This window comes from Propithecus coquereli, unplaced genomic scaffold, assembly GCF_000956105.1.
Source record: "Propithecus coquereli isolate 6110/MARCELLA unplaced genomic scaffold, Pcoq_1.0 Scaffold14, whole genome shotgun sequence".
NCBI lineage: Eukaryota > Metazoa > Chordata > Mammalia > Primates > Indriidae > Propithecus > Propithecus coquereli.
The window spans coordinates 3470798-3490108 of record NW_012138302.1 but is presented as its reverse complement, the minus strand read 5'-3'; the positions used below and the strand labels follow the sequence as shown (position 1 = coordinate 3490108).

General features: G+C 39.0%; 1 protein-coding gene across 2 annotated transcripts in view; it reads left to right on the top strand.

The window, feature by feature from the left end:
• DNAJC6 (DnaJ (Hsp40) homolog, subfamily C, member 6) overlaps window positions 1–19037 on the top strand; it is a 140313-nt gene extending 121276 nt beyond the window's left edge. The window contains exons 15-19 of one of the 2 annotated variants that reach the window (XM_012639475.1): window positions 1510–1629; window positions 8746–9009; window positions 11072–11214; window positions 13571–13747; window positions 16102–19037. In XM_012639475.1, coding sequence (XP_012494929.1) covers window positions 1510–1629; window positions 8746–9009; window positions 11072–11214; window positions 13571–13747; window positions 16102–16203 — 806 coding nt within the window. In that variant the 3' untranslated portion in view covers window positions 16204–19037. The remainder of the gene's footprint in view (window positions 1–1509; window positions 1630–8745; window positions 9010–11071; window positions 11215–13570; window positions 13748–16101) is intronic. The other variant, XM_012639474.1, reaches the window with a different exon arrangement.
• Window positions 19038–19311: the final 274 nt, after the last annotated feature.

Genomic DNA, 19311 nt, shown 5'->3' with positions numbered 1-19311 from the left:
CTACTCTCTCACTACTCTCATACTACTCTCTCATAAGATCAACTTTTCTAGCTTCCACATATGAGTGAGATCATATGGTGCTCATCTTCCTGTGCCTGGCATATTTCACTTAACATGATGTCCCCCAGGTTCATCCATGATGTTGCAAATGACAGGAATCCCTTCTTTTTATGGCTGAATAGTATTCCATGGTGTATATACACCACATTTTCTTTACCCTTTCATCCACTGATGGACATTTACGTTGAGTCCATATCTTGGCTATTGTGATTAGTGCTGCAGTAAACATGGGAGTGTAGATATCTGCTCAACACACTGAGTTCCTTTCCTTTGGATACACACACACACACACACACACCCGTCCAGTAGTGGGATTGTTGGATCATATGGTAGCTCTACTATTAATATTTTAAGGAAACTCTATACTGTTTTCCATAAAGGCTGTAGTAGTTTACATTCCCACCAACAGTGTGTTAAGGGTTCCATTTTCTCCACATCCTCACCAACACTTGTCTTTTTGGTAATGATTTTCTAACAGGAGTGAGGTGATATGTCATTGTGGTTTTGATTTGCATTTCCCTGGTGATTAATGATGGTAGCATTTTTTCATATATCTGTTGGCCATTTATATATCTTTTTTTGAGAAATGTCTATTTAGGTCTTTTGCTCATTTTTAATTGAGTTATTTGTTTTTTTGCTATTGAGTTGTTTGAGTTCCTTATATATTTTGAATATTGACCCCTTATCAGATGGATAGTTTGAAAATACTTTCTCTCATTCTGTAAGCTATCTCTTCACTTTGTTGTTTGTTCTTTTGCTGTGCAGAAGCTTTTTAGTTTGATATAATTCCTGTCGTCAATTTTTGTTTTTATTACCTGTACTTTTGAGGTCATATCCAAAAATGTTGCCCAGACCAATGTCATAGGGCTTTTCCTCTATGTTTTCTTCTAGAAGTCTCTTAGTTTTGGGTTTTAAATTTAGGTCTTTAATCCATTTTGAGTTGGTTTTTATATATGGTGAGAGATAGTGGTCTTTTTACTCTGCTGCCTTTTTATTCTGTTGAGTGTCACCTTTGCTGCATAGAAGTTTTTAGTTTGATGTAGTCCTGTCTATTTTTCTTTTGTTGCCTGTGATTTTGGTTTCTTATTGTTTCCTTTTTTTTTTAAACCAATGATAAGATGTTGAAGCTCAAAGACATAAAACAAGATTCCCAAAGTTACTCAGTTAGGAATTGGCAAATCCCGTAGGAAAGGGGACATGAGAGGTAAACACTGGAAATAATAGTTCACACGTGTGGCTGGGAAAAAGCATCTGTCTTTTCTGTGTCCTGTCCTTGCTCCAGGCCACCATTCACCCAGGTCAGAGAAACAGGGCCTAGCAACTTCTTACACATTTCCAAATCCTGTCCTAATTTGCCTTGGAGACAAATGAACAACAGCTCTGAAATTCTGAATTTCAGAATTCAGCTTCAGACAACTAACTCATTTTCAATGACCTATTTCCTTTCAGGAGGCTTTGGAATGGGAAGCAAGTCAGCTGCCACCAGCCCAACAGGATCCTCGCATGGTACTCCCACCCATCAAAGCAAACCCCAGACTCTGGATCCTTTTGCTGACCTTGGAACGCTAGGTACAAACTCAATATATTAAGATATAAATAACATTTACTTATAGCTACAAAGGCTCAAATCTAAGTCTTTGATGTTACGACACATTGGTATTATTACCTGGGACCTAAAATAGTATGTAGTCTTAAGCTATCCTCTGAAATCTGAGATTGGCTTTAACAACAACAACAAAAAAGAAACAGGCATCAGATATTGGGTTGTAAATCACCTCTATTAATTCATTTCTTCAATGCCCCATTTTGGATTAGTAGCATGAATAACGTTAGAGCTTCCAGGAGCACATGACAATAGAGTTGGCTCTAGCAAAGGTAGCATGTGGGGAAATGGTCCGAGACAAAGCTGGTAAGATAGATTTGTACCACATAATGCCAACCTTGCAGAAGCCTACTGTGATGTTACCTGTGAGATCCTCACACTGTTATCTTCCTTTCTCCCATTAACTGTAGTGCTCTCTGATCAATTTGTAAAATTCTATACAGAAAATAGACTCTCTGTATAGTAATTCCAGAATGTTTTTCATCATCTGTTAATAGTTGTTAGATAGGTGTTCCATGAGCAAGTGACTTTGGGAAGCACTAGGTTCAGTGGATTTTGAGAACTGCTAACAAGGAAACAATAACCAGGCTTCTCAAACATACTTCACCACGGAACCTTTCTTTAAGGAGGAGTTCATTGGACTGCTGTATTCTGAATCCTTTTCTGAATCCTTTTTCCTTCCTCTATGGCATTACAGAGCTGTTAAATAATGATGGGTTAGCTTGACACAAAAGTTTACACTGGCCATGTTGATAGTTTGTGTGCTCAGAAAGCCCTCCTAGGGCATTTATAACCAGATTGCCTGGAGAAAATGTGGGCATGGCTGCTGTTTTTGCCACCAATAGTGTCAGAATCTTGACCTTCCATTCTGTACTCGTTAGATTTTTCCCCCCTTTTTAAGAATTCTCAAAATTCTTGTACATAATCATATTCTTCCCCACTCTTCTTTGTATCTTAATGGAAGTTTCAAATTTTAAAGTAATATATAACATCAGGTGAAATTTTACTTAAAAAAATCTCATTCACTGTTTGTTTTTTATGCATTTATTCATCCAACAAATACTTACTATGTGCCTTCTATGTGCTAGTACTGTTTTAATAAAAACCAACCAAACAAGCAAACCAAAACAAAACTCCTACCTTAATAAAGCTTACATTCTAAAAGGAGAAACAAATAGTAAATGAATAAATGTATAATATAACATCAAACAAAAATAATAAAAGTAGCAGTTAATGTTAATTGGGGGCCTTACGATGGGCCAGGCACTATTTTAAGTGTTTTACAGATATCATTTCATTTAATCTCTCCCATAATCTTTTGAAGTTTTGAAGTGGGCAGCATTATAATCCTCATTTTGAAGATGAGGGAACTGGGATAAAAAAGGTTAAGTAACATGCCCAAATCACAAGGTTTCAAACACCAAGAAGTCTAGCTGTGGAGCTTACACTTAGAGCTCTCACGCTAAGTGCTTTGAAAAAAGTAAGGAAAGGAAAACGTAAGGAAACAGAGCAGATGGCAAGTGATGGATGGGCTGGGGAGCTACTGTAGATGGCAGGTGGTTTGGGAAGTCCTCTCTGAAGAGGTGACCATTTATAGGAAGCTCTTTCTCAAACTCTGACATCACATGTTGCATTTAGTTGTTATGTCTTTTTAAACTCCTTTAATTTGGAGTCATTCTTCAGTCTTTGTCTTTCATGACATTGATATTTGAAGGGTACAGGCCAATTGAGAAAGTCTCAATTTGGGTTTGATGTTAACTTGAAACATTTGGTTAAGGTGGAATCTGTTAGGTTTCTTTACTGAAAAGGTTTCTTCCTTTTGTAATTAGTAAGTAATCTGGCGGAGATGTTTTGAGACTATCCTATTTGAGATAATCCTGTTTGAGAATATTGTATTTCCCATCTGATTTTTACCCAATGATTTTAGCATTCATTAATGATTCTTGCACAAACCAATTATTATTAATACTATGCTGCTTGCAAAATTATGATTTCCTTCATTCCTTCCTTCCTTCCTTCTTTCTTTCTTTTCTTTTCTTTTTTTTTCTCTTTTTCTTTTTCTTTTTTTTAGACAGGGTCTCGCTCTGTCACCTGGGCTAGAGTCCAGTGGCATCATCATAGCTTGCTGCAACCTCAGACTCCTGGGCTCAAGCAATCCTCCTGCCTTGGCCTCCCAAAGTGCTAGGATTCTAGGCAGGAGCTACCACGGCCAGCCTAATTTTTAAAAAAAAATTTATAGAGACAGGATTTTGCTTTGTTGCCCAGGCTGTTCTGGAATTCCTGCGATCCTTCCACCTCAGCCTCCCAAAGTGCTGGGATTACAGGCATGAGACATCATGCCTGGTTGTGATTTTCCAATTCTGTCCTTCTTTCTACATGTATTAGTTGACATTTTACTGTAAGGAACAATCTCCTCCCCACCTCTCCCCTCCCCTTCCTTCCCATCTTTCATCTATCTATCATTATCATCATTTGTGTTAGCCTGTTTGCTTTGCTATAAAGGAATACCCGAGGCTGGGTAATCTATTAATATAAAGAAAAGAGGTTTATTTGGCTCATGATTCTGCAAAACTGTACAAGCATGGTGCCAGCATCTGCTTCTGGCAAGGGCTTCAGGGAGCTTCCAGTCTAGGTGGAAGGTGAAGGGGGAGGAGGCATATCACGTGGCAAGAGAAGGAACAAGAGGGAGAGGAAGTGGTGCCAGGCTCTTCTACACAACCAGCTCTCCCATGAGCTATAGAACAATTACTCATTCATTGCTGCAGGGAGGGCACCAAGCCATTCATGAGGGACAAGCTTGGTGCCCATGACCCAAACACCTCCCGGCAGGCCCCACCTCCAACATTGGAGATCGAATTTCAACATGAGATTTGGAGGGGACAAACATCCAAACTGTATCATCTATGTCATCTTTCTCTGTCATCAGAAGGGACTAATGAATTCTTTTTTGGTTCAGTGTGTTATCATCTATTACTGTCATTATTTACTTTGAAGTTCTTATTGTCCTTGATTTGGTTTATGAAAGCTCTGTATCTTTTTACTTGTCCCATCATTTTTCGAGAACTTTCTTCCTTTATGACACAACAAGATATTTTAAACTTATCTTGAACTTTTTATGCCCCAGTTTTAGAAGCAGCCATTTTCTAAGGAGGCCTCATTCCTTTTTGTTGGAATGGCATTTAAAAACCAAGATCTGTGTGTTAAATGTGTTCACTGGTACTGGAGTATCATTGCTCTACCATTCAGGAGACAGATAGAAGATGAGTAACTGTAAGTGTATATAATTACAATCCAATACCTTCTTCTATTGCATATGTGTATCTTCCATTTCCTTGGATTGCAACATTTTTCGTCAGACAACAAAAATAGTTTCAGCATAGCTACACCCATATCACTACAAACAACAAACTTACTCGAGCAGTTTAAGGATTCCACTTGTACTCACCATCAAATTGGTACTAACTGATTAACACTATGGTGCTCACATGGCAGTAATATTCTCCAGGGATTTGGGGGATGGGAGTGTTAACTCACAACTAAAGGACACAGTGAGCATTGTAGAGGGGAAGGGCAAGCCTCTAACCCGTGCTTGGGTGAGGCAGACATAAAATGTAACCAAAATGTTTGTACCCTCATAATACCCTGAAATAAAAAAAAAAAATAGAATTCATTGTCATTTCTGAAATGCAGTACTTCTTACAACTTCACTCTGAGGAAACTGGTTTCCTAAATTCCCCCCATTTTTTAAGTCACATATTAATAGAAAAATTAAGTGACTTTTCTAAAACTACACAGTGAAAAGGCAGATAAATGAGATCTACCAGCCAGAATTTTTGAATCCCAGGCAAGTGCTCTTGAGAGTAAAAATTAAACTTCCAAATTATACAGCTACAGTTCAGAAAAGATAAAAGACAGTGTCCTTCTTAAGGTATGTTCACATTAAATGATTCTGTTACAAACACCAATGCCTTGGTTCCCGCCAGAGATATTCCAATATAATTGATCTAGATGTGGCTTGGCTATAGGGCATTTTAAGAGCTCCTGGAGGACCCCCACTGTTACATAGCAACTGCATTATCGTCTGAAAGGGGCTAGAGGACTGAAGTAGGTCACAGGTGTTCTGAGATCACCTAAGCCAAAGTCTGGGGGATCCAGAAATCCTGGCAGACCTGTGAGATGGTTAAGACCATGCGTCAGGGAAGAGGACCAGGCGGAGGGAAGGGCATGTTTAAAAGCCCCACGAGCGAGAGCAGGGCGAGGTGGCCATGCGGCAGGAGGGATTAGGGAGAGACAGAGTTGGACAGGTGAAGCTGACTTATGAATGATTTCAGAATTTTTTTGGACTTTAACCTGAGTGCAAATTGAGGAAGCAGTCAGTTTTGCAGTTTAGGGAGATGAGATGACTCTGGATACATCTCACAGAGCCAATAAGAATGAGGGCAAGAGTGGGCGTGGGAGGAGCCGACTGCAGTTTGCTGCTGGACAAAGTAAGGTGATTGTCTGAACTCAATAGTGGCAGAAGAGCCACCTGATATTTCATAAAGGAAATCAGTAGAATTTGTTAATGTATTAAAAGGGAAATTGAGGGAGAGGAGAATTTTAATTTCTCCCAGACGTCCTGGGAGAGGTCTTAGAAACCCTGGAGCAGAAACAGGTTTAGAGGTTGGTGAAGCTAAGAGTGGGGAGGGGTATCATTCAGTTCATCCAGTCAATGGTTTTCTACGCTTTTCTACCCTTTACCATTAACTCCCTCATTTAGTAGGTATTTTTGAGTATTTGCTACATGGTAGGCATTCAGGATGTAATAAAAAAAAATTCAAGGCAGATAGCATTCCTACTCCTTGAAACTTACAATATAGTGGGAGAGAGAAACCTTAATGAAATCTAAAATATCCACTACTGTAGGGGCTACACAGATGAGGCATTAAAAAAAAAAGCTCCCCAGGTAATTCTAATGTGCAGTCAAGGTTGAGAACCACTGCTTCAGCTTTTAATGAGGATAGCAGTGGCCTCTGGGGTTAGCTTCTGCTTTGTATTTCTGTCAGTTCTCTGCTTCAATAGCATTAACAATTAGAATTGCTGATCATGGGTAGAAAATATTCTGGACATGTAGACGTCAGAAAGTGCTGCAATGTCAATGGGTCCCATGAGAACAGGATCAGCGTCTGCCTTTCCACCACTGTATCTGCAGCTTGGCAAGTAGAGCATGTTCAACTGGCTTTCATAAAAGAATGAATGACAGTGTGCCAGTGATATGGAAGGTTTTTAAGTTTTTTTTTTAGTTCTTTAGGCTTTTTTTCTATTTACCAAATTTTAAAATAATAAACATATATCTTTAGAACAAAATAAGTATCAAATGAAACCCCAGCATAGAATGAATACCCAGCCTTAGGTGTACATTGTTGTGCTATTGGCAGGAAGGCCCAGGAACACATAGAGAGGCTTCGTGTTACGAATTACAGAGTGATGAGGGCAATGCCAAGCTCAAGGACAGGCCCTATCGTTCCCTTTTCCTATTACTGAGTGTTTATTGAGCCCTTACAATGTATCATGTGTGAGCTTGGCATATGAGCTTGCATTATTTTTTAATATATAATACCCCTTATGTTGCATAATTCAGTGTTTGAGAAGCACTTTCATATATAGTTGCTCTGTCTTTACTGTATACTCGCGATATAAACATAGTTTTGATTTCACAGATGAGGAAATTGAGGGTCAAAGAAGTGAAGTTTTTCACCCAGCTTTGGAAGAGCAAAGATTCTCTATATCTTTTTTCAGCTATATTCCAGTGCCCATAATAGGTGCTCAGCAAATACTGGTGACTGAATGTATGAATGAATACATGCATGCAAGAATCAATGATGAATGAGTGATAGAGCTGAGACTCAAACTCGGATTGATGCCACATCCTATGGCTGTGATAGAACATTCCAAATGTGGAAGGAAAGAGGAGTCCCAGGATCAGAATAGCAGGGAAATATCTGTAAAAAGAAGACACAGTAAGGGATGAGTTGTAGTGAAAGGCTCAGAGATTTGGGGAGGAATTGGGGATTATGGGTGCAGCAAATGAACATGATATTTGGAGGTAGGATGGTTATGGTCAAATCCCAGATCTGTTAACTAGCTGTGTGATCATGAGCATATTAGTAAACCTCTCTGAGCCTTGATTTCTTCATCTTTAAAGTGATTACCTCCTAAGGGTCTTGTGTAGATCAAAGGTAGTAACATACATAAACACATTTTGTAAACTCTAAAGAGCTATATAAATGTAAATTATGTTATTAACACCATTACTTTGGGCTCATTGCATGAAAGGGTCCTTGGAGATCTCCATATTTTGGTTTCTCATTTTGCCTCTTTAAACACAAGCCACAGCTGGTGTTCATATTTTGGAAATACTTTAGCATGTATGCAGTGAGTGCTTAAAAGTTTGGAGATTATGGAATCAGGAATCTACTTAAATTCCTGGTACAAAGTAACATATTTTAAAGCTTGAATGAGATCCTTTGTCTTGTCCAAAGTTGTCAGAATGTTGGCTGTTTCTGCTCTCCTGCAATGAAATGGAAGTAGTATGAAATTGAAACCTATTTGTGAAATTTGAAAACATTTTTGTTTACTCCTGGTCACTAACCATGTTTGTACTTACAACAAACAATGATTAATCCTGTTAACTGAAGCTTAAGTGGAACCTTAATGAGTGAACTTACTTTGTTTTATTCCCCATTCTTGTCATTTAGTAGTTTTTGTTCTAGTAAAGAAATAGAATCAGCTTAGTAGGATCTAGGTTCAAGTTTTAGTTCTGCCAATTGCCACGTGCCTTTAAGAAAATCACTTAACTACTCTGACTCGTACTTTGTTTATTTGAAGAAAACATGAGGCTATTAAAACTTATCCCCAAATGTTATTGTGGAGATTAAGGGAATGATATATATGCCTGCAATTTCTTTACCTATTAGGAAGGTTAATTATGCTATTGATCGAGGCGATTTCCACTAAAGTCATTGCAAACAGTATCTTGAGACACAAGAGTTAGAGGCTACTCAAAATCGCCTTACCTTCTTTCTCCTTTTTTTTTCCTGTAGGTAGTTCTTCATTTGCCAGCAAACCCACCACACCAACTGGATTGGGTGGAGGATTTCCACCTCTCAGCTCGCCACAGAAAGCATCTCCCCAGCCCATGGGTGGAGGGTGGCAACAGGGAGGTGGCTACAGCTGGCAGCAGCCACAGCCTAAGCCTCAGCCCAGCATGCCCCACTCGTCTCCCCAGAACCGGCCCAACTACAACGTGAGCTTCTCCGCCATGCCTGGGGCCCAGAATGAACGTGGGAAAGGATCAGCTAATTTGGGTAAGGATGGTGGAATGAAACCTTGGTATAGGGTGGCCCGTCATTGTTGTCTCACTGCCTGGGTTTGAATGTCTGAAGAACACAGAAAACAATTCCAGTAGATTCTGAGGCAATCTTATAGAGATACACCACGACCTCTGCCCTCAACGGTATACCTACAGCATCCTGGATTTGCCATGCTCCTAACATTTATACTGTTTTGTGACTGCTGCCTCGCTTATCTGTCTCTCTCCAGACTGGAACCAGATGGAAGACAGGACCGTGTCTTATTGCCATGTTATCATTAGCGCATAGCGTAATGGTTGGCATAGAGTGGGCACTACATGAACTTCGAATGGATGTGAGCAGAGAGGTGGAAGGAATATAAAGGCATGAATCCTTTGGAAGAGGGGGTGGAAGAGAAATGCTGGGGACCTTTCAAGCACTGTGCTCAGATTTGCCCTTGGATCCCAATTAGCGGAGTATATGTGTCTTGCATGTTTGGTCTACCTCATGCTCTTGTTGGTGGATTCCTGACATCAGTGGGGCACCTCTGATGGTGCCAACACCTGAGGCTGGAGGACACTCTGGATGGGATTCTTGACGATGAATAAACAATATGTATTTTGCATAGCAGGGATGGGTAGATTTGAATTTATTAAAAGCCTATTTTGGTACATTTCACATCTCATTTGATTAATTCATACCCTTAATTCAGTTGATGAATTCACCATACACAGTGAGGGAACAGGCCTTTGTCCCTGTGGAACATGGAAAAGGCAATTCTTTTACTCTTCCTAGTAGCAGTAGCTGACGTTTATTGAGTGCTTACTATATGTCAGGTGCTATCCTAAGCATTTTTTATGTATAGTCATCCCCCCTTGTCTGCGGTTTTATCTTCTGCAGTTTCAGTTACCCACGGTCAGCCACGCTCTATTGGCTGTGACACTGGTGCCTTCTCACAACACCTACATGTAGGAATTCAATTGTTAGGAACATGTAACATCATGCCTGTTCTTTGGCTAGCAGGGGTATTCCCTGCGTAATTCCATAAAGTCATGTGATTCCTTTCCATTTTTATTTTGAGATATGGAGTGACTTTAATCAGCAAATATTTGTGGAGCATCTTCAGTGTAGAAAACACTATACAGCAGCAAACAAGAAACATAAAATCTCTAGGCTCAGAGCACTTAGATTTCAGTGTGTGCATGTGTGATTGTGTGTCCAGAATGTCTTATAGTATAGACATGGCAAATGGATTTCAACTTAGAAACTGATTTTGGTTGATTGGCATTGACTGCATAGACTACTGTGTTTTGGTTCTGTTTTGTTTTAAGTTAACAAACATTGAGATAGCCATGCACCCTTCTAAGTGCTTAAAATGTTAACTCATTTATTCTCCACAATAGCCCTATGAGGTAAGTAATATTATTAACACGATCCCCATTTTATAGACAAGGAAATTGAGGCATAGGGATAGTAAGTAACTTGCCCGAGGTCACATTGCTGATAAGTGGCAGAGATGGAATCCAAACCTGTGGATTTTGGATCCGGAATCTTTGCTTTTTGCCACCATGCTAGAGGCAAACAGATAGACAAGGATGATGAGGCTACAGCCAGACTTGAAGGCAAAGAACACTATGATTAGCTAAAACTATTGCCTGGGTGTGGGCGGGGAAGCGGTAGCATGCATAGATTTCAAGTACCAAAACCCAGGTTCTAGTTCCATCATTGATACTAATTATTTCTGATGGGGGTGGGCATCATAAGTATCCTCATCTAAAAAGAAGGTGCAGTGGAAATGGAATCGGATTTAGGTTAATCATCCAGCCTCCAGTCCTAGGCTTGCCATGTTGATATTATTTAACATATGATTCCGGACAGAGCTCTGAAGTTCTCCAGACTTTGTTTTCCTCATCTGTAAAATGGGCATAAGAGTCTCTTACCCTACTCACAGGGTAAGTGTGAAGGGTAAGGGGTTTAATGCATGTAAAAACACCTACAAGACTCTAAGTGCTATGGGATATTGATAATATGTTATGTTTAAGAAAAACTATAATGATTTTCAAAAATTATATTGCAGAAGGGAAACAGAAAGCAGCTGACTTTGAAGACCTACTCTCAGGTCAAGGTTTCAATGCTCACAAAGACAAAAAGGGGCCTCGAACAATAGCTGAGATGAGAAAGGAGGAAATGGCTAAGGAAATGGACCCTGAGAAATTAAAGGTGAGTGAGCCCCTGACTCAGTGTGATTATTCTATATGACAAGGTCTTGTGACAAAGTCATATGTGTGGAGCCATCAACATGAGACTAACCTAGTATCTTAGTCCTTTCAAGCTGCTATATCAAAATACCATATACTGGGTAGCTTAGGAACAAGAGACATTTATTTCTCACAGTTCTGGAGGCTGAGAAGTCCAAGGCCAAGGGGTCAGCAGATTCAATGTCTGGTGAGGACCCACTTCCTTGTTCATAGACTGTGGTCTTTCCCTGTGTCCTCACACGGCAGAAGAGGAGGAAGATCTCACTCAAGCTTCTCTCATAAGGACGCTAATCCCATTTATAAGGGCTCTGCCCTCGTGATATATTCAGTGCCCAAGGGCTCCAACTTCCTAATACCACCACCTTGGGGGTTAGAATTTCAACATATGAATTCTGTGGGGACACACACATTCAGACCATGGCACTGATAGAAGGCACTGTCTTAGATTTCCGGCGATCACTGTATTTCAGTTGATTCTGCAGCTATGATTTGAATACAGCCGTGTCCTTTGATGGCAAGGTAGCTTTGGAGAGAGTTGTACATGCTGTTTAATTTTTTAATAAAATAAATTTTATTCCATGGTATAGCAACATAGATTTCCTTAGTTTGCTGTTCAGATGAGCAATGGCACTCTTTAAGAGGTGATTTTGTTATTCAGATGGCATTTACATTCTAAAGATAAATCATGAGAATTTTCCTCTTTCTGCCTTGAGAGCTTTTTATCAGATCGGATTGACTGAAGCCACCAGGATCTTTTCTCTGCAGATGGAAATATTTATGTCCCCAGGAATTACCAACTCCTGTAACATTAGACCTGGAGGCCTGGGAAGGTGGAGGAGAGGAAGGCTGAGGGAAGTGTGGAGCCTGGCTTCCCCGTTGCCTCTCCACTTTTAACCAGATTATCTTGCTTTGACTCTGGAGGCCTAGAAAAGATTTGACGTTGGGGGAAAAAGTATGTTTTTGCATTTTTTTAAAGTTTACAAATCAGCACATCTAACCCCCTCATTTCATAGATGGGGAAACAACTATTACTTCATAGATGAGGAGGTTTTGTGGGCAGGTGGACACAGACTAGCTTGGAAACGGAAGGGTGGTTAAGCTGATGAATGGTGTGAGGTTGGAAGAGTGTGTAAAGGTGAAGAGAATTGCGAGGCTCTTCACAGAGGGAGAGGTTGAATTCCTACATAACGAAATACTGAATATGCTGACACGATAACGAACTGAAAGAGGAGGGGCTACTCTGTCTCTACATTGAAGTATCTGCAAAACCAAGACTTGCACAGTAAGTCAGTCTGACACATTTTGAACAAATGTATCACTGTTCTTTTCCATAATTTCCTGACAGATTCAAAAATTTGTTGAGATGTATAGATTCTTTGATATATTTTTAGTACAATGTAAGATCCTTCATTTGCATGTTTTCCACTTCATAAAATATCCCAGAGATTCAATATTCCTTCCAAGAACTTTGTGCTCCATCTTGATAACATTTGTTCATTAGATAAACTCTGAAAGCTTTCTATTAAAGAACGTTACTTATTTCTTTTAAACTATGTTTGGGTAATTAATTGGTACAGGGCATTTAATTGTTTAGGAGAGGAGCCGTCATTAACCATTCATCCAGCAACAAATACTAAACTCCTGTTAGGTGCTAAGATCCCTTCAACTTAATCACCTCATTGGTTCAAACTATGACGATTCAAACTATGAATGGTCATAGTTTGTTTAAAGGACTAAATGGATCAATTCATTTAACAAGCCTTTTGAGCTCTATTCTGCACCAGGTATATTATTTGGTTCCTGAGACACAGCGGATATGTAAGAAACAGTACCTTTTCTAAACAGCTCTGCCTGATGGCAGGGAAAGACAAACACTTAGATAATTACAATAAACTGTGGCACAACTTATGACAGGAACATGTGTAAGGCAGAGTAGCCCAGAGGAATTTGGCTTTTTTTTAAAGGGATATTTATTTAGTGCAGAGGACAATATAGATGCAGTGTGTACCCTCATGGAGTTTATACCCCAGGAGTGAGTAATTAACTCTGAGGGCACCAGAGAGGAAGGAATTCAAACTCTCAAAGGCTAACAGTGTGAAATTCCCAAGCAGGCTTTTGAAGGATGGTGAAGAGTTAACCGGAAAGACTAGGCAGGAGGTGGAGGTGGAAGAGCATTCCAGGTAGAGGAAACAGCTTGGAGTATGCAGGGTGCCCCAGGTATTTTGTAGTTGCTGGAGCAAGAAGGGTTTCCAGAGTCCTAGTGGAAACCTTCTAGACTAGAAAGCATTTGAATTTCTTAATCCCCCCTGCATTTACAGATTCTGGAATGGATCGAAGGCAAAGAGAGAAATATCAGAGCACTTCTTTCCACAATGCACACCGTGCTGTGGGCCGGAGAGACCAAGTGGAAGCCAGTTGGCATGGCAGACCTGGTGACACCAGAGCAGGTGAAGAAGGTGTACAGGAAGGCCGTCCTGGTGGTGCACCCAGATAAAGTGAGTATAACCTGCCCTGTCCTATCACTTGTCTGGCCCTCGCTTCATTATTTTATGAGCATGTATCTTACTTTCAGTTTGCTGGTTGATTAAGCCATTTACTTAATAAAATTAAGTCCATGGGCTAAAATCAGATATTTAAACAAATAGTTATACTTTATGAAGTGGGCAAAGAGAATTTAAATTATATATTACAGGGGCTTTATTTAGAGAGGTGTAGGATTCACAAAGTGACAAATTTTTAACGCTCAGAAGTAAATTGTGTCCTGATTTGAAATAGCTAAGGATAGGCTTAAGAGCTAGACTGAGGAAAACTTTTTATCTTTTGGAGATACAGCTGTATGTATAACCAGGATTGTAGTGAAAAAGCTTTAGAATGTGGTTAGTAAAATTGGTGAGAATCAATAAAATATTCAAAATGGAACTAAACTCATCACTATATGTTTTATGCCAGTTTATGTTTTCATTTAAGTAGATATACATATAATAAGTGCTCTACATCAACATAAACTTCAACTAACTCACGGCTCAGTTGAAATCATCATAATACTGTTACAGCCCCATGAGTTCATTGCCCACTGCCCAAGAGGAAGCCAATACACTGAGACAGCAGAGGTTACAGCAGAGAAAGAGTGTAATATTGCAGGCGCCAAACAAGGAGATGGGAGAATTTCTCAAATCCATCTCCCTGAGAATTTGGGAAAAAGGGTTTTTAAAGACAGTTTGGTGGGGAAAGGGCTAGGGAATTGGGTCTGTTGATTGGCAGGGAATGAAATCATAGTGTTACTGAAACCTTGGCACTTGTCCCTGAGGCTGCATCAGAAGAACAAGGACAAGTGGTTTGCGGCAGATGAGGAAATTGGCAGACTCCCATCTTAAAGTACCAATTTTCCTCATCATAAGCAGAAATATCAGAGCTTTTAAAGGGTGGGTTCTCAGGTTCAGGCTATAGTCTGATCTGTCCCATCTCCAGCAAAGACAATCTGGTGACCTCCACCCACCTCCATGCTTGAGCCTCCATCCAGACAGACAGACAGATGGTTTCTCTGAGCCATCTCCTGTGGCACAAAGAACAAAGCACATTCCCCTGCCCCTCCCTACCACTGGCCTGAGGCAAGGATACAGGTGTTAGTTTTCAAACAGGGTGAAAAGATTGAAAAGGTTTTGAAGAAACAGAAAACATTTTTGCCCTTTTTTTCAGGCCATTCCCTCTGTTACATATTTCCCACTGTCAATTTTACCCTTTCATATCCTTTCTCAGCCATGGGATTATGGGCGACTACTCTGTGACAATAGGGTTGGGATGCAGAAGTTATCTTCCCAGTTGGGGAGGTTTCCTGGGTAGGGGGTTTCAGGACTGTTGGATCCATTCCCATGCCTATTCATGGTCTGGTTGGCATCAGTAGGTCTCCAGAATGCAGAGTATGAAAAACACCTCAAAGATTAGACTTAGGATTTACAGCAGCAATGTTATCTATGGAATCACAAGTCTTGGGATTTACAACAGCACTGTTATCTATAGTAGTGGGGAGGGGAGAGACACCAATCTTGCACCTGTCAGGGTGTATAGTGCCAGTAAGCAGTGACCAGTTACAGCAGCAAGGGAGTTAGGGGACAATGACTGGTTAACTTCTGGCTATGTCTACACTTCTATAAAGATCAGACTTTGATTACTGTTTATACCTTGTGGCTCTACATTATTTTAATATGGATGGTTTCAATACACAGAAACATCTCAGACTGAAGTGAGTCATCTTGCTGTCATATAGACTATCCCAGTCATATGACATGAAGCTGTGAGTGAAGTGCCACTTGGGAACACATGCTTTGATTTGATATATTCGATCTCATCCTGCCATAGTTTTTTGTGACTAGTCTGAATAGAAGAATTAATGAGAAACAATGTTAGTCCTTGGATTTTGATGAATCAAAAGAGAAACAGAAACCAGAGCCCAGAAAAATCCACAAACTGTATGCCTGTTATGGATCTCAAAGAACTTAACTTTTTTTAGAAATGGGAAAATGGGAGTTTAGAAATACAGATAGTCAATGGAGAAAGTCTGTCATGGATGTTTGTCACTTGTAGATACTTCTGGACAATGGAGATGCACGTTTTGCTGCCCACCAAGCTCTCCGATATCTACTCACTGGCTCATTTCCACTGCCTATGTGACTATCCAAGGCGAGGATATTTTAGGGAGGTCATAGGGTCATATAGATTAGGCTGTAAAAAGGGAAATGGCCAAATAGAAAAGCATTTCAATTACTTAGAACCCACATATTAGCAGTGAAAAATTTAATATAAATAAAATTTTGGTCTGTGGTATCTGATGTGTGTTTTTGTTTTTCTCTAGGCTACTGGGCAACCCTATGAACAATATGCAAAGATGATTTTCATGGAGCTAAATGATGCCTGGTCTGAATTTGAAAACCAAGGCCAGAAGCCCTTGTATTAATTTATGAGCTTTTCCATCTCTGATGCAGACCTGTGCTAATGCTTAGTGTGTCACAATTCTGAGGTTTTCGCAAATGAACCAAAAACTCCAGTAACATGTTTCGAGTACTAAACTGTTAAATTTCTTGTGAATTAATTTCTCATTGATAAGGAATGTCAATGTTTGGTTTCTCAAAGTCCCTGCCATAAAAGATCCAAAGCATGAGAGAAACTTTTAGCCAGATGACCTTGCAGAGTTACAACATTCCATCCTGCTCTTTGGGGAATGTACTGAGCATTCTGCCTGGGGGAAATGGAAAATAGTGGCCACCACCCATGAAGGCATAACACCCATCTCATTGTCTGAGAATAGGATTAATGAGCAAAAGTTATAATAATAGGATTATATCATGGTCTAAAATAATGGTCTTTAGATTTTCTTGGAAAGATATGATTTGAGCAATGGCTTTATGTAGACTCCAGGAACATAACCACCAAGCTTTTTGTTTTTTTTTGTTTTTTTGGTGGAAATTTACTAAGGCCTTTAGCATAATACTGTATACATCTTTTGGTCAAGAGAACTAACATATATAAAAGAATTTGAATTGTGGGAAGTGATTATATTAATACTACAGTACAGTGATTACTGCCACCTCTTTCTAGATAAGCTAAGTCTTAGTGAAAATGCTGGCTAAAGAAAATAGTGACTCTGAAGATGTAGAAAACTTGATTCATGGTCAGGATGTTGGGCTATTTTCCTTTCCTTTTAGAAAACTGTGGTTGATTAAAGAAAAAGTCTTAATACCATAACAATGCTAAACCTGATTTGAAAGAAACTTCTAATTTTGCCATAAGGCTTACTACTCTTCCTTTTGTTTAGCCAAGAAAACATTCTTAGCTGGAAACAGGTTGTAAAACGGTTTGGTCCATTCACAATTTATCAGGACCTGTAGCTAGTATGGACTCAGTGTTCTCTAGTTTGTGAGTGGCTGTGGTAAGAGAATAGATGACAACACTGAATTCAAGTCATGAGAAAGGCGCAATTGCAGTGAGAGAGCTATGCGCACCCTCAGATCCAGCCAGATGGCTTGTTGGTATTTGCTTTGAGGAGCCAAGTCCCACCTCCCCACATGTAAATCTAAACTCCTTGGATTATTACAGTGGGGTTTTATGTTTTAAAAGTAGTTGGGGATTCACAGGAACAACATTCAGCCTGGGACATTTGTGAAAGCAAAGCAAGAATGAAACCTTTCCAGACCTCAGACTGGTTAGATTTCAGATCAGTGTTTTGGCTGGTTCTCATTTTGAGGGGTAAGCAGTTTGCTATCCTGTGACTTTAGTAGATTTTGGTGTACACATACACAATGTGCATTATATATATATACGCAAAGCAGATGGGCAAAAAGATTTTCATGCTGATCTTAAAAGGTTCACGCTCAATATTGTGAAAAGCTTTTAAAAGTTGTTTTTAAAAGACAATCATTTTTTGTTTCTGTTTTAATTTTCTTGTGGCAAACTGTACCAGAAAAGCAGCATGTCAGAAATACTTTAGGTTCCATATAGATCTCTCTTGCTCTCTCTCTTTTTTTTTTTTTTGTTATAAAGTTTCATTATTTATTTTACTGGCAATGTAAAACTCGCAGAACACGTTATCTTTTTAAATATACAGTCATAAACTGTTCAAGGTAACCATAACAAACTAGGTGTTATTTATTAACGTATTATAAAATAATGTTTGATCCAGTATGTGCTTGTCTTATTTAAAATCGGAATGTGAGACATGTTGCTGTGACCTGTGGTTTTTTTTTTTTTCTCATTCACATTTGTAGATATTATGTGAACTACAGTATATAATGATAATAATTAAAAGGATATTCTGTGGGTGTCATGTACATTTTGAAATGGATAGCACTACATTAGCTTTGTATCATGTTTGGATAATTCATCAATGTTCACAGTTTAAAACATCATTAAACATTATGTAATTAGTAATGAGAAAGAATCTTACTTAAATTTGGGGATTTCCCCACATCTCTTTGCCAGATACATTATAACTCTGGACCCATATTTATCTCAAAACTCTTAACATATGCAGACCAACAGGTTTTTGCATTCCTTTTAAATATCTGGTTGTGACAGAGCTTGTTGTTGATCAGATTCACTGTTTCATTCATATTTATTGTAATATATTTTTTGTTTTGTAAATATGTTACACACAACAAAATGTGATTGGTCTAAAATATTTGTAATGTATAATAAAAGGCTCAAAAATATTTGTAGAAACCTATGTGATTTTTGTACTTGTAGGAATATGATGATGACAAGCTTGAATTATACCTTCTGATGTGATTCACTTTAAGGAAAGTTATGAGGAAAGAATATTAAAAGCATATAATACATTTACACTAAAATGTAATCTGACACGATTTCTGGATTTATACTTTAATCACTTCTGCCCTGATATATACACACGCACTTCCTCATACACAGACATTCCCACATGCATGCACTTTTGATTATGCTACATGAATATTATGTTTCAAAAAGAATCAGCATAGAAATCCTAGTCTCCTAGCTAGAATATTAATGGATTTTCAAAAGTGAATTTGCATGTTAAAGCAAAGGGATTGATCCTGGTAATTTGGGACTTTATTATAGAAATAAAGTCCCACATATTTTAGTTCTCTGAGGACAGAAGCAGCTTGCTCACCTGGAAACAAATGCATGCTGTAAATCAAAAGCACTTGAACCATCAGCGTACTGTCTACATCTGGAAGAATGCTCAATTTGTATCCTAATGCTGCTGATGAAACCATCGTGTAAGGAATGACCACAAAAGTTGAATTCCAGTAGCTTCTTATCAGTTTAATATCTGATATGTCCTCTATCCAAAGACAATATATTAAATGGATTTTTGGAGTAGAGAGATGGAATAGGAGCTTGCTCTGTACTCCACCTGGTATTGTAGAACTTTTAGGAATGGTGCACCACTTCCACTAAAAAAACAACAAACAAACAACCCAAAAAACAAAACAAGAAAAAAGTTGAATTTACAGAAACAGTTATCTCAGCAACAGGTCAACTTCCCTGCTGGATACACCTATCAGGGAATTTTCAGTCAAGTAAACAA